Below are 14,446 nucleotides of genomic sequence, written 5' to 3'. Positions count from 1 at the left end.
TTGGTATGTACAAGTTAGTAACTTTCCTGCTTCTCAAATGTGCTCAGGAAAAAGCTTCACCAGAAAATATTTGAAACCAAAGGCAGACACAATCACAAAAAAATGTATATTCTGATGTTTAGCTTGTATGAGCAGATCTGGTGCTGCTTTGCTCCATAACTACAGAGCAGAAAGGGAGTGTAGCAGCAGGCACCCCCCTCCAGAACACACACACAACACTGACCTTGCCTGTCTCCAAAAGCTGCTCACAAGTATCAACTCTGCACAGAGTCACCCAAATCCACTCAGCTTCTCAGGGCTGTGCAGCAGCCACAAGAACACCGAAACCTTTCAATACACAAACCCTAGAGTGTTTAATGCCATTTCTGTGTCACTGCCCAGGAGCTGAGAGCAGATCCTGAGCTGTTTGTGAAGCACGAAGCCTCTCTGGCTGCATGTGCAGGACCTGTGCCAAGGAGAGGATCCAGGAGCTTTGGTGTTGTGAATAACTGAGCCAAGATGAGATACAATAGGTTTTCACAGGATACAAGAATCCCTATACCCAGCTGTGGGGTATCCTGCCTTTTTAGCAGCACCCACCAACATGTCCCAGGTGGGTTCAGCATTGTAAGAGCTCCAAGAAGCACCCCAGGTATTTTTCCTGCCAGTAATGCTCCTCATTAAAGTTGTCAGAGCACAAACACACACCTTTCTGCTTCTCTTCTCCATCCTGCTAACCATCCTGCTCCAGGCACGTCTCTTGCCATACCCAGTTCAACATCCCAGCAACTAAAACACAACAGACCTCTCTAATAAAAGGTATATTCCGTTTCTCATTGAGTTTTATGGCTCTTCTTCATGTGGTTAAAGAAAAAACAAAAGAATAAACCCTGTCACATGAAAAAAGGCACGTAATGATGTTACACACTACATTATTGAAATTCTTCTCACTCACTCATCAAAAGCCACACAAAAACTTATTGCTGAGCAGGAGTTCAGGAACAGGGAATGTGAACAGCACGGGGCAGGGGCTGCAGCCCCTCTCTGCCACTGCCCTGCTGCACCCTCTGTGTCTGCAGCTGGATCTGTGAGCACAGGACCAGAGGTGCTGCCTCAGCTGTTCCTTTAAAATGCAGATGCACTTTCAGATGCAAACCCCTTGCTTGAGCTCTTGTAAATGCCGCTTTGGCCTAAAATTTTTTTTACAGATTTCCAGCCTGGGTTTTGAGGGATACAGGTATATTCCAGCTGATTATCTCCAATGCTGTGCATACACATACAATAGATGTGCATCCTACTGACAACTGTAACCTGAGCACAGGCAGTGGACAGAGCAGTAAAACCTCACTGGAGGTTTGCCAGAGCCATTCACATTGATCCACCTGAACGACACCCGCAGCCCCTGCCCTTAGGCAAGTCTGCATTTAAATCAACTCTTTGTCAACCTCCAACACCCCAGCCGAGTGAAAATGTGGCTTTCAAGAAACTATTCAGACAATGCCTAAACCTCTTTCTAAGAAGTCAGCAGCTATTCTCATTCCTGCCCAGTTTCCTCTCTCATTTCCCCAGCATTAGCAGTCAGGTGTTGGACTCACCATCACCCACCACAAAGTCCCCACCAGTGGGGCACAGAGGCAGATCAGGAAGCATCATGTCCTGAGGGAAGCCTCGTGACAGGATGCACTGCAGCAGGTCACTGTCTTGCATATTTTTCCTCTCTAGTCTCCCTAAATCCTACCAACCTGCCAGAGATGCCTCAACACTTTTTTTCTTTACAGGAGAAAAAAATCTGCTAGACTTTCAAAAGGTGTAACACTGAATAGCCAAGAGCAGAGGAGCAAAAGCAGCAATTATTGTCCTTCCCAGGTACAGTTAAGTCGCTTCCTTTAAACTCTGCAGCATGATAGAAAAATTATAGCCCCAAAGCAGTGATCTGCAGTCATTGGAGCCCTGCACACTCCCAATTCTGACCTGCTTTGGAAAGCCATCATGGAAATACTTGGCCAAGAATGCCCTATTACAGTTTATTCCTGACTTAATTATAAACAATGTTACTCAATGAAGCCAGGGACAGAACATGTTTTGCAGAAAGGCTGGGGCAGCAAAAACCACTGTGTGTAAGGATGATGAAGTAAAGCAAGAAAGAAGCCACTGATCCCCCAAAAATAATGGAGGAAGATTCTGCCAAGCCTGTTTCAGGCACGAACTGAAGAGAACCAAAGCCAAGGATGAACATAAAAGGAGGTGGCCACATCCAAAGGGTAATTAACCAATAGAGTGTAAACAATGACACTAATAACCTTTTCCTCTGAGTGTACAGCAGATACCTGCCCAGGGCCCTGCAGCAGCAGCATGGCACGGGGATATCTCCTGAGCAGATCTCACCACACTGGTAGCTGCAGGTAAGTCACACCCCACACATGAGCTGGCCCAAACATCACTGCCAGGGAACAAACAGCAACAACTCTGCCCCACAAACTTCCAGTGCTCTCTTCAAACTTCTCATTCCCAGGCCAGCAGCTCTTGTGCTTCTCTCTGCATTCCATCTATGTCCAGGACAAATTTGTTCCCAATACCTGTTTCTTGTTAGTTACAACTGGAAGCTTGCTGAGGATCAGTCCACAGCCTGCCCCCACCACCACCTCTTATGCCTTGAAGTTTGGTGATCATTATTTTTTCTTAACAGGATGAGATGATAAGAAGCCCATCCAATTCCTGTGAGCCAGATATGGCTGAACTGGCTGAAGATCACCAGCTTTTTTACCAGAAACAAACCCTACCGAAGTGAACTGGAGGGAAAGACGTTTGAAGGCACCTGGATAGCCTGGGCCTGACAGTCTGCTGCAGAGGGACTTAGAATGACACAGAGTGACAGGACAAGGGGGAATGGCCATAACCTGTGAGTAGGTTTAGATTAAATGTGAGGAAGAAATTCTTCCCTGTGAAGGTAGTGAGACCCTGGTACAGGTAGCCAGAGATGCTGCGGCTGCCCCTGGATCCCTGGAAGTGTTCAAGGCCAGGCTGGATGGAGCTCTGAGCAATCTCATCTAACAGAAGGTGTCCTTTCCCATGGCAGGGCATTGGAACTGCATTGCCTTTAAGGCCCCTTCAAACCCAAACCATTCTGTGATTCTATACAGAAGTTACCCACTGACACAACCAACCCCACAGTGGTGTCACAGGTGCCCTGTGCCTAGGACAGGCCACTCCCAGCTCCTGCCATTTCAGCAGAACAGGTTATTCACCCTCTGCCCTCACAAAGGAGAGGCAGCAACTGGGGCAAGTTTTTCCTATTAAAATAATTCCAGAACAAGCCTGGAAGGGCATTGCTAACGCAACCCCAAGAGTCTTCAGGAGATGGAACTTCCCTTCAGCTACAGCACATCCTCACTGAGTTAGCAGAGTTTAATACAAAGCAGAGCAGTTATAACCTCAGCACTGAGCTGTCCATACAGCTCCTGTCCCAGGGGATCCACATCCTTTAACTCTGCTCGTAGAAACCAAGCAGCAATGGATGCAACTCCCATGCAGTGACTGCTGCTGACAGATAGTTAAAAGGTCAACTCCCACCTCTGCACTGCTCTTAATGAAGGGAGAATGGAAAGAAGTCTGAGTGATCCATGGTTCATTACTTCATTCAGCCCCAGCACTCCAGCACTGAGAAATGAACAGACACAGAGAGAAGGAGAGGAATTGGGAAATAACCTTTGCTTGGGAATGCTGCATGGAAAGGTAAAAAGGAGGAGACTAAGAACAACAACAAAGCAAAATTAGTAACTGCTTGTGATGGAAGCTAGAAATAATAATTCTCATTAGCAAAGATTCATGTTTTAAAGAACATTTTCTGAAATCAAACCCAAAATGATTAAAAAAAAACCACCAAAAATTGAAAGATAATTAAATAGTATGTGCCTGATAGCTTAAGAGATATTTGAAACAAAGCAAGCAGAGATCACTAAAGTTTCCTCCATACCAAGTACCATTACCAAGCACAGGAGCTTTAAGCCTTTACAGAGAGAGCTGCAATGCTGACCTTGCACTCCCTGTGACAAAACTTCAGGAATTGATCCCTGCACAGGGAAAGGGGCAGGCCCAACTGGAGCCCACATGGACAAAACCTCCACCCAAACCACAGCACACAATGGCACATCTGAAGAAACCAGAGTAATAATCACACTGGCACTTCATGGCAAGCTTCAAATCAAACAGAGCAGCTGGAGAAGCCTGCTGGAAGCCCATGGGCAGCCTGTGCTGCTGGGACCTGGGGACATGCTCTTCATCCCAACTGCTCCAGTCTTCTTCAGCCTCAGCACTGCAGCAGAAAGCAAACAGGCGTCTGACCTACATTCATGTCTGAGAATGACACCACCTCTTATCTGGGATCATCATCATCCAGAAGCGTTAAATCTCACTAATCAAATATTCACTAGCAAAAAAATACAGCAAAAATGATGATACAGACCAAACTTCTGTTACCAACATGCTTGCACGTTATTTGCTGTCTTTGGCCAGTTTTTACTACCATCTTCCAGGGTACTGAAGTTTTTCGGGGTCCATATGTACCTATGAACCATCCTGAAAGGTTAAAATCAAGAGAGCAGATTGGACTACTTTGAGTAATTCCTACAGCCTGAAACACTCCTATCAAGTTCAGGAGTTATCCACGTACAGATATTAAATAAAGAATGTACTGAGGAGAGAACACAAAGTTTCAGTCTCCAAGATAACTGGGTAACAGCATCCCTGTTTCATTCAGTGGAAATAGTTTTCCTTACAGATTGGATGGAAGAGCAGTGCAAGAGAAAGCTCTGGCACTTCAGCACCCCAACTACCAGAAAGGTACTTGACAGCAAGGTTTGAGAGAGGCAGGAGGAGGAAGGGGGAGAGAAGGGATGTGAACTCATGCAGATCCCAGTGGAGAGAAATCCACTCACACACAGAAGACTTCAGACCACTTCCAGGAGCCTGAAGCAGAGGACAGACTCTCACACTTGCTTATCTGCACACATTTTAAATGATAAACCACATTCTCTTCAAATCTGGCTCTTTTAATCAGCACTAATTGTTTCAGTGAGCGAGGAACTGCTGGCATTACCAAAAGTTTGCAAATTCTCACAAAGAACAATTACCCACAAATATCTTCTTATGTCAGAGAACAAACAAAAAAACCACAAACTGAAACCAGGTCATCAGATTTTCCCCCTTTTCAGCCTTACTTTTGTGCTCCTCTATGTATTATCAAATTGCTCACAAGCAAGACATTGGTTAAACACAGCACCCATTTTTCAGACACGAAGTTTCTAAATCTATGAAATGAAAAACAGATTCAAACTGTGCAAAATGAAACTTGGCTATTCTCATTTATATATGTATGTTCTATTCATTACAGCTTAAGCTGTAACCAGAATGAAGCAGAACTAGAGAACAACATGTACAGTGCAAAGAGTGAATACTGTAATAAAACCTCAAGAGCTAGAAAGTGTGAGTTTGGGCTGATTTAAATAAAATGAACTGGCTTGTTGCTTGGTTTGGTTGTTGATGCTGTTTGGGTTTAAGTCCATGAGATTCTTTAAAAGCAACAAACATTTAAGGAGGGGCTTACAAATCTCATTTTCTGCAGAAGTTTTTATTTACCCACAGGAAAGAAGGGATAATCCCACTTTGCTAGTCCAAATAAAAAGATGCTTCTTACACAAAACCATAACCTCCTGAAAATGAGATGGCATTCAGCATGTAAGTCCCCCTACCCAAAACCACCATTTTTCCAAAAGAAACAAAATTTCTATTCATACAAAATTAGGTTTGAATCTGCACTTATAACTTTGACTGCTTTTTCTGAACTCCTACTAATATCGAAATCAGAATTTTTGAACACTAACAGGGCAATAAATTTATCTGGTGCTTATTTATTTCTTTACATCCACACTCAAAGCCTGACCTGAGGAAGGTTCATGCTTCAGGCACCAGGTACTACAAACTTATGCTTCCAAACCTTTCTGTGATGAATCCAGCTTCCTAAACATGGTGAACACTGTGAGAGGACTGCCAACCACAATCAAGAGGAGCCTGACTTGTTTTACTGCTGTTATTTAGGAATCTGCGGGCAGTCACCACATTAGCCAGAACAGTAGGAAGTCTGAACAGGTGCTTGGGGAAAATCAAACAACAGAGTAACATCAGGGCAAGGGGAGGAACTATTAAAAGGGTGATAACCACTCTGCTCCTCACCCTTCTTGTGAGGCAACAGCAGGTTTCTATCTTTCCATCAACAATGGGAGGGGAAAGTCATGAACACACTCCTCCAAAACAAGTGGAACATGGAAGCTTCAAGCAGGGCTGAGGGGGAGAGCCTCCCTGCACACTCAACACTGCAGGCACTACAGGAGCTGAAAAAGAAACTGGCAGTTTCCAGTGTGCTGAGATACTACAGTGCAGGAAATTCACTGTTCACTTTTTCCTAAAGAATACCTCACCAAAAGGCATTCCATCCTCTGGCTTGGATGCAACACTTGAATTGCTCCACCCAACTCAACACTTCTGGTGTCTCATATGCAAAAGTCAATGCCTGAAAATATAAAAGGAGTCCCAGTGCGTTATTTCTGATGAGTGTCTGAAGGTTAAAACAAATACTCTGCTATTTTATTGTGTAATTATTTTACTGTAAAGCTGTTTTTCCTGAAAAGCCCAGCAGTGGGATGAGCTATCTCCAGCAGCATCCACAGCTGTCCCAATTACTGCACGTGACCAACAGAACAAATTCCCTACCAAGAACTCACTCAAATCTTTTCTTGCCAACCCTTCCCACCCCGGTGGCGTACTCCATGGGGAGGAGGATGGGAGAACACAGGGGAAGCCTCCAGGACTAGAGATGTGCTGCCCTTTCCCTGTGATTCAGCCACCAACAGAGCTCCCAAAACTCTCCCCTCCCTGATGGCACTCGTGTGGTGTCCCTTCCACTGCAGCCTTGCTCTCCACCCAGAACCCCAGCAACACCTCAGCCCCACAGAGACAGCAAGGAATGCTGCTGGAAAAGCACAGAATCCACCTGTGGATTGTGCAGCTCCATCACTGCCAAGCCTACAACCAGTGCAGGCAATGAGCTGGGACAACTCAGCACAACCCTTCTGCTCTGGCTGTGCTAGAGACAGCAGTGAAGGCACCCAGCCAGGACCAGCCTGTCCTTGAGAGGGAAACAAGTGATACACAAGGTGACTTTTCTCCCAACTTCTCTGCCATTTTTCCAAAGAACTGTGTGAGATAAATCTTAATGATAACCAAGAAGAGGCAGCATGTCAATTTTAACAAGTGCTTTACCATCCTTCAGTAGAGGCAAGACACACTGCTGAAATTCCTCTGGCTTCATCAATGCTTTTGGACACAAAAGAGATGGATGCACACCCAGGCCATCTTTATCTCTGTCACACATTTAATCACTGCTGTGAGCAGCCACACTGGAACCAGATTTCTAATACAACAAGAACTGAGCACCTCAGCTGGCACCTGCTCCAGCACAGGGCAGCATCTTCCCCTGTCCTTGGCACTGGGGTCAGGAGCACCCACTCAGACCAGCCAAAGCAATGCCTGAGCTCCTAGCCAGGACTGACCCACTGGGGCTCCAAACTCTGCACCTCTGCTTTCCTCAGCACGGCACCACAGCTCTGCAGCCATGACAAACTCCCCCGTGTTACCATTCTTCACCAGATGGCTCTGTGCAGACAGAACAAACATAGGTCATTGTTTTTTGGTATTAAAAGTGGCATTCACCTAAGCTGTTGAGTTTTTTAACTCCTAGGACAACTCCCTGCCTGATATCTTCTTTCTGATGCTTCCATTCCCTTTGCCTTTCTAAATGCCAGAGCAAATAATTGAAAAGCAATCAAAATTACTATACATAAGCTGGCACTCGCAGGCAAGAAAAGCAGAAGTATATTCCAAGCAACTGCACTGAAAATTGACCATCATCTATAACACAAATTTCTGAGTTACAAATATACTTTTAATACCATCTCAATTATATCTTAGAGAACACTGCTTTTTTCTTAGGGCTAAAGTAACTTGACCATATTTAGAGTTCACCTCTTGAGTGAGCTACAGATTTGTTCAGTTAACTTGGGAAAATTTAAAAAAAAAAAACCACTTAATAATTGTTGTACATCACACAGTTTAACCCCACTTCTGGGAACAAGAGTGTAATAAGGTACAACAAGAAGCTGCTACATTGCAAGAGGCAATAAACAAATCCATGACTTCATGCAGAATATGCTGCTCTGAAGTCAAAGGTTACTGCTACAGCATCAAACTGAGCCACTATCATTGATTTTAATTTTACCAAGGCTTGAGGAGTTGTAACAGTAAAACTTGAATGACTACCCTCAACAACCTAAGACTCATTAGGAAGAAAAGGTTCAAGTTGTGGGAGACATACTCTTCCAAAAGAAATCCCCAGCACATAGGCATTTAGCAGGGTCTGAGAGGCAGCATCCAGCCCAAAAATACACCTGCAAAAGCCAATTTAATTGCTACTATTGCCAGACTCACAACTGCAAATAGTATATTAACCAGGACATTGCTTGAACAGCTTCTCTCCTGCTCAAGTTTTAAAAGTAAGTTTTAAATTTGGTAAGCAGAAATTACACAGAGGCTTCTGTCATTAAATGCAGTAAAACATCACTTTCAAAACTGTCCCAGAACACACCTCTGGTTTTGCTATTTGCAAACAGACAGGTTCAGCTTTAGAGCATGAACTGCAAAGGCATCAGTCATTCAAATTTCACACAGCACACCAGGTATTTTCTAGAGAAACCAAGTCATTTCCTGTAAAACCATGTACACAAACAGATATTTCACACCTAATCAGCAATCAGAAAACAAATACAATAAAACGAGGAGAGGAAGGGCAATCTCAGCCAAACGCTATGATAAAACTTCCAGGATCCAACAGGCTGTGCAGGAGAGCTCTGGATCCTGCAGACTGTTCAAAACCCTCAGAAGGAGCTGCTCTCACACACTGCAGGTCCTGCTGTGACAGCTCCTGACACCCCCTCACTCACACCTCCCCATGACCAAGTGGCAATGCAGCATCACCACACCGTGAAAGCATAAAGTCATTAAGGACCCTGAAAATTTATTGTCAAGCAATAACACAGGCAAGGACAGGGCCCTCACGGTGGCAATTGCCATTCTTCTGGACACTCACCATGGCTGAAGTCCTTTATAGGTGAGTTTAGAGCTATTTGAAACAGGAATGCCCCTCAGTACAAGGCCTGGTGGGTGCCATCAGGCTGCACAGCAAAGCAAGATCCAGCTACAAGCTCTTTTCTGTGAAATAATACCATCTTCCAAACAGTGTAAATCCTAGTGGCAAAGGGGGATGTGTGCCAGATCACAGGCATGGGGACAGTAGCACACAAAGACCCCGTTCTCTCCAGATGCACAGAGCAGGAGATGATGCTTGCAGGAATCACTGAGAGCCAAACAGAATTCATCTCCTCACCAGGAAGATGTCAATTGACCAAGGAAATTTATGTTCCCTGCTAAAACAAACCACTGCCATATCTGCTGTATCTCAGGGATATAATGTTATCAGTAGTTAGTTACACCTCAGATCAACAGTCTGTAGTAGGAGATTCTTTCAGAAATGTTTACAGGAGTAGGGAGGATCACGTGGCTTTAGTTCCTTCATTTTATTTTTAGCAGAGAGAGAAATGGCACCAGACACATCAGTTAATAGACCAAGCACCAGAGTAACTCTCACACAGGCAACACCAACACTTTATAATAAAAGTCCCCTCCCACAGCTGCAGATTAGAACACAACTCAAGGTCATAATGGATTAATTCTAGAGAGGACTCTGCTGGCCTTCAGTACTTCTAACACAGTGCAAACAGTGTGATTCTGGTAAAGCAAAAACCTTCCTGGAACCTTACAAACATGCCTCACTCATTCCTCACACCCAGCCTCTGGAAGCAGCAATTCTTAGGGACAAAACATCTGACTCTAAATTTCCCTGTACCTCATTTCCTCACTGTCATTACCCAAACATCACAGTCCTGCATCGTGGGAATGGACAACAAGGAAATGATAATGAAAGCAACACTGAGCCTCATGCAAGCCTCTGCACATCCTGAAGTCTGAAACCATCAGGGTCTCATGGAGAAAACAGCTTGAGAATGCAAAACGTATGCACAGCAGGAGTGGCCCAGATGTACCTGAATCCAAGAACTCTCTGCTTCCTCGAACGCTCAATTCTGCAAATCGAATTATTCACACATACCTTGTGTGTACTAACTAAAAACCAACAAGCCAAACTGAAGTATTAAGGCATCAAAAGTTACATTAGAAGAGCAAAATTTTCACGTGACAGTTCTGCAAGAAACAAGCCCACCTTGCTCCAATTCCTCAGCATCTAAATTCAAGCAATACCTATGGCACTCAGACTTTCACCTTCCCCAGCACTGGAGTCTGGACTCACGTACATAATGCTGCCCAGGGGCCCTGCAACTTGGAAATGCCAGGAGAGCACCACAGACAAACTCACATCAGGATGGTAAAGAACAGAAATACCAAGAACAACCACCCATTTAAATTTAAATGGCCATAGCCCAACAAGTGCACAAGGCACCAAGCCAGCAGCTGCCAGCAGTCACCCTTTCACCACCTCTGGAGAACATGACCCAAGAATTGATGCTATAATTTCCTTCTCCACAACACAAAATCCGTCAGGAGCGGCTGGAAAGTTCAGACACCCTTAAGGGAAGATTAAGGTGGCACTTAAAATAGTTTTAGTTCAGAATATGCACATCCCTCTTTACAACTGAATGGCACCTGAGCAACCTCCCCTGTTTGGGGAAATGTCTGAGAGCAGCAGGTGCCAGGGCTATTAACAAATCCCGGTGCAAAACAATACCTGTCACCAGCCCTCCTGCCCAGAGGCATTACTTAAATGCTGGATTTTGCATCTCACTTAAGACTAAACCAAATTCTGGCCCTTCTGCTCCGAGCACTCTTGACATTTGTGCCTTTTCAAGGCAAGCATCAATTCTTACAAGGGGCAGACACAGACATGGGAAATACACACACACACTTCCCTCTTGGCAAAACAGGAAGTTTGAGCAGCAGTGGCACACTCAGAGCCATGAGCTTCAAAAATGAAAGCTCTGAGACAGTCATGCTGTAAGGTGGAGACCCATCAAGAAGCAGCATAAAGCTGATACCTGTTAAGAGTAGCCCAGCTATGACAGACAGCTGTGCAGAACTCCCAGGGATTCGTGATGCTTTTTTTGGGGTGGGTTTTTGTTTCAAGTTTTAGCAAGTTCTCAAAAAAAAAAAATTTATTCCAGTTACCAAACACAGATGAGACTGGCATTGAATACCTAAATGAATACATGACCTGAAGAGCAAACCTGGATATTTCTAGCTACTATGTCATGTTCAACCATTAAAAGATTTAAATTGCCTCAGAGGTAACTTGGCACTTGGCCCTGTCTTTTCCCATTCCACAAGCAGTGGGACTAAATGAAGGACTACTGCATTTACTCACTGAAGAAAGAATGCAAGACTTAGGAAAAGCAGGACCCCAGGCTGCCTAAAAAATGCTTTTCTTATTTGCATTTTTTTTAGGAATGCAGCTGTGCTCTCAAGTCACCAGAACAACTCAGCAAGGCTAACTACAGCACACAGGTAAGGCAGTTTCACTGAAAAGTCAACCCTCGTTGCATATTCAAATAACAGGCTCCGATGGTTTTGTCACTCTACCAGCTGCAGTTCTGTGGAGCACGTTGTAAAGGCAAGTGTCGTGAAAGTACCTCTGCGAGCTTCTGTTTACAAAGTGAGACCCTCCCACAACTGCATCACCGAGCACATGTCTGCGAGAGATTCCCCGCTTTCCTCTGCAAAACAAAGCCGAAGAGATGCTCAAACCTCAGACCCACAGCAGCCTCTCACCACCAGAGACAGAGGGATTCTTCCCAAGGAACGCTGAAGAGTAAAAACTGTTCCACAAACAAATTCAGCTGCTGCTGTCAGCATCTTCCTGGAATCGCCCCTTGCACGGGCACTCTGTGACAAGGGCTGCCCACCCCCCAGAGCAGGCAGCAGGAACACGGAGTGTTCCCAAAGGAACACAATCCTGCCTCCCACAGCACGATCTGTCCGGCATCAGCGGCTCTACTGAAATTAAGAGAGCAAGATGGTTTCGGTATTAGTCCTATCAAAGGAGCTAATCTTCAAACCCTGCATCAATACTTTAAGTCCAGAGTATCCTCCAGCAGGGAACCTTGAGGTTGAAAAACATATTGAAGAAATAAACAAGGAAAACCCCACACAACCGAAAACTGAAGGAAATATACATATATGGCTGCAAATGAAAGGTTACACTGAGAAACATCTCTTATACTTGGATTCAAAAGCAAATTACACAAAAAAATTACTAAATGCATCTATCTCCTTTCAGAACTCCTACTACAGTTCCATCAGTTCTGCTTCTTATTAATTATATTATAATTAAAGGAATTTGTGAGTGTAGAGAGGAATTAAAAGAAACAAACAAAAAAGTCCGCCTGAATAAGAGGCAAGGTCTGCTGCCCGTGAGGTCTGTCAGGCCATGACACGGCCTCTCCCCGGCCACCGCCAAGGTCTCACAGCTCGGGAACCTCAGGCCTGGCCAGACAAAGAGCCTCTGACAGCGTTCAGCCGGAGCGGCAGGAGATGGGAACGCTCCCTCCTGCCCTCCTCATCTGCACCGCGCTCAAAAAAACCCCTTCCAACGGGGAAAAAACTCCACCGAACTCCGCAGCGAGTCGCTGGGCAGAAGGATGATGCCTCTTATTCCTGACGGAAGAAAAAGCGGTGGGGGGAGCGCGGGCGGCCGCGCCGGGACACAGGTGCGCGGTGAGCGCGGTGACAGCCCGCGCCGGCCCCGGCGGGCTCCCCTCGCTCGGTAAGATGGCTCCCATCCTCCGGGGTGCCGGGGCGAGGGAGGCAGCGCGGCCGGCCCGGCCCGGCCCTGCCGCACCGCAAAATGGCAGCGGCCGCGGCCCCCCCGCCCGCGCCCCGACAGTGCTTACGAGTTGCAGGGCGGCCGAGGACTCCGGCTGCTCCCCGGGGCCGCCGTCCGGCACGGACTCGGCCGGCTGCAGGCGGCTGTCGGGGCCCCGCTGCGGAGCTGAGCGGCCGCGGCTCCGCGGGCCGGGCTCTGTCGCCGCCTCCTCCTCGTCGTCGTCCTCGTCCTCTTCCTCGTAGTCGTCGTCGTCGTCGTCGTAGTCGTCGTCGTCCTCCTCCTCCTCCTCCGGAGTCTCGGCGCCCTCCTCCTCCTCCTCCAACGCCTCCTCTGCACCGTCCCGCAGGAGCAGGGGGAAGGCCCGGGCCCCGCGGGGCACCTCGGCCGCAGGGTCCTGCGCCGCGGGCAGGCGGGGCCCCGGCGAGCCAGGGTCGGGCAGGGCCTCAGCGCCGTCGGCGGCACCGCCGAGGTATTCGGCGTTGATCATGGAAGCCAAGTCCTGCAGCCGGCGCAGCGGGATGTAGCAGGACGACGGGTCCTGGCCGTAGCCGGGCTTGGCGGCCGCCAGCTGCATGGCGGGCGGCTCGGGGCCGCGGGCCTCGCCGAAGGGGCCGCCCTTGTCGGCGGCCGACAGCGAGGTGCCGAAGGGGACGAGGCAGCTGCGGCGGCTCACTTCGCAGGCCTGCTCCATGCCGGGCGGCGGGCATCCACCTGCGGGCACAGCACAATGGGGTCAGCCCAGCCTGCACCGCAAAATGGCAGCCGCACCCGGGGGCCGCGTTGGGCTCCGCCGGCCCCGCTCCGCCACTGCCGGATTACAGGCCCCAGGCCGCGGCCCGGCCACCCCGGCTCGGCTCGGCACGGCCGGCGCCGGGGTCGCTCGCCCTGCTGAGCGCTGCCGCAGGGCCGCCGCTCACCTGCGGGTGCCGCGGGCGGCTCGGCGCCTGCCCCCGGAGCGGGCGGATGGGGAGACGCGCCGACCCGGCCCGGCCAGGCCCCGCCGCCGCTCCGCCGCCTCCCTCCTCCTCCCTCCCCCGCATGCGCGCGCCCGACGCCGCCGCCGCCGCCATCCCGCGAGGGCGCGCGCCCGCCCCGCGCGCCCCCGCTCTTGGGGTTCGGCGGCCGCGGCCAATCAGCGCGCGCGCGCCCGCGCGGGCCTGCCCCCCCCTTCCACCCCCCCCGCACGAGCAACCCCCCCTCGATGCCCCCCCCATCTCGGGAGGGGGAGGTGGGGAGGGGGCGCTCAGTGCTGCCCCCCCCCGGCGCGCCCCGGCCCGGCCCGGCCTGCCCCGCTCCCCGCATCCCCCCGCCCGGCACCGCGGCCTCGGGGCCGCCGCCCGCACCTCCATCGCAGGCAGCGGCAGGGGGCACCGGCCGGGACGGGACGGGGCGGCCCCGCAGTGTCTCCCCCGCCGCTCCCCCCCGCCTCCCCCCCACGCCGGGCAGGCCGCGGGCCTGCGAACGGCGGCA

At 48.8% G+C, this 14,446-nt stretch overlaps 1 protein-coding gene across 3 annotated transcripts in view; it reads right to left on the bottom strand.

Annotated features, from left to right (window-relative positions):
• NSD1 (nuclear receptor binding SET domain protein 1) overlaps positions 1-13,682 on the bottom strand; it is a 58,486-nt gene extending 44,804 nt beyond the window's left edge. For all 3 annotated transcript variants that reach the window (XM_063168993.1, XM_063168994.1, XM_063168995.1), the window contains exon 1: positions 13,044-13,682. In XM_063168993.1, the coding sequence (XP_063025063.1) occupies positions 13,044-13,667 (624 nt within the window). In that variant the 5' untranslated portion in view covers positions 13,668-13,682. The remainder of the gene's footprint in view (positions 1-13,043) is intronic.
• Between the last annotated feature and the right edge of the window lie 764 nt (positions 13,683-14,446).

The sequence above is a fragment of the Melospiza melodia genome, chromosome 14, assembly GCF_035770615.1.
Source record: "Melospiza melodia melodia isolate bMelMel2 chromosome 14, bMelMel2.pri, whole genome shotgun sequence".
Lineage (NCBI taxonomy): Eukaryota > Metazoa > Chordata > Aves > Passeriformes > Passerellidae > Melospiza > Melospiza melodia.
The sequence above is the reverse complement of the archived record's forward strand: the minus strand, read 5'-3'. Positions and strand labels throughout refer to the sequence as shown.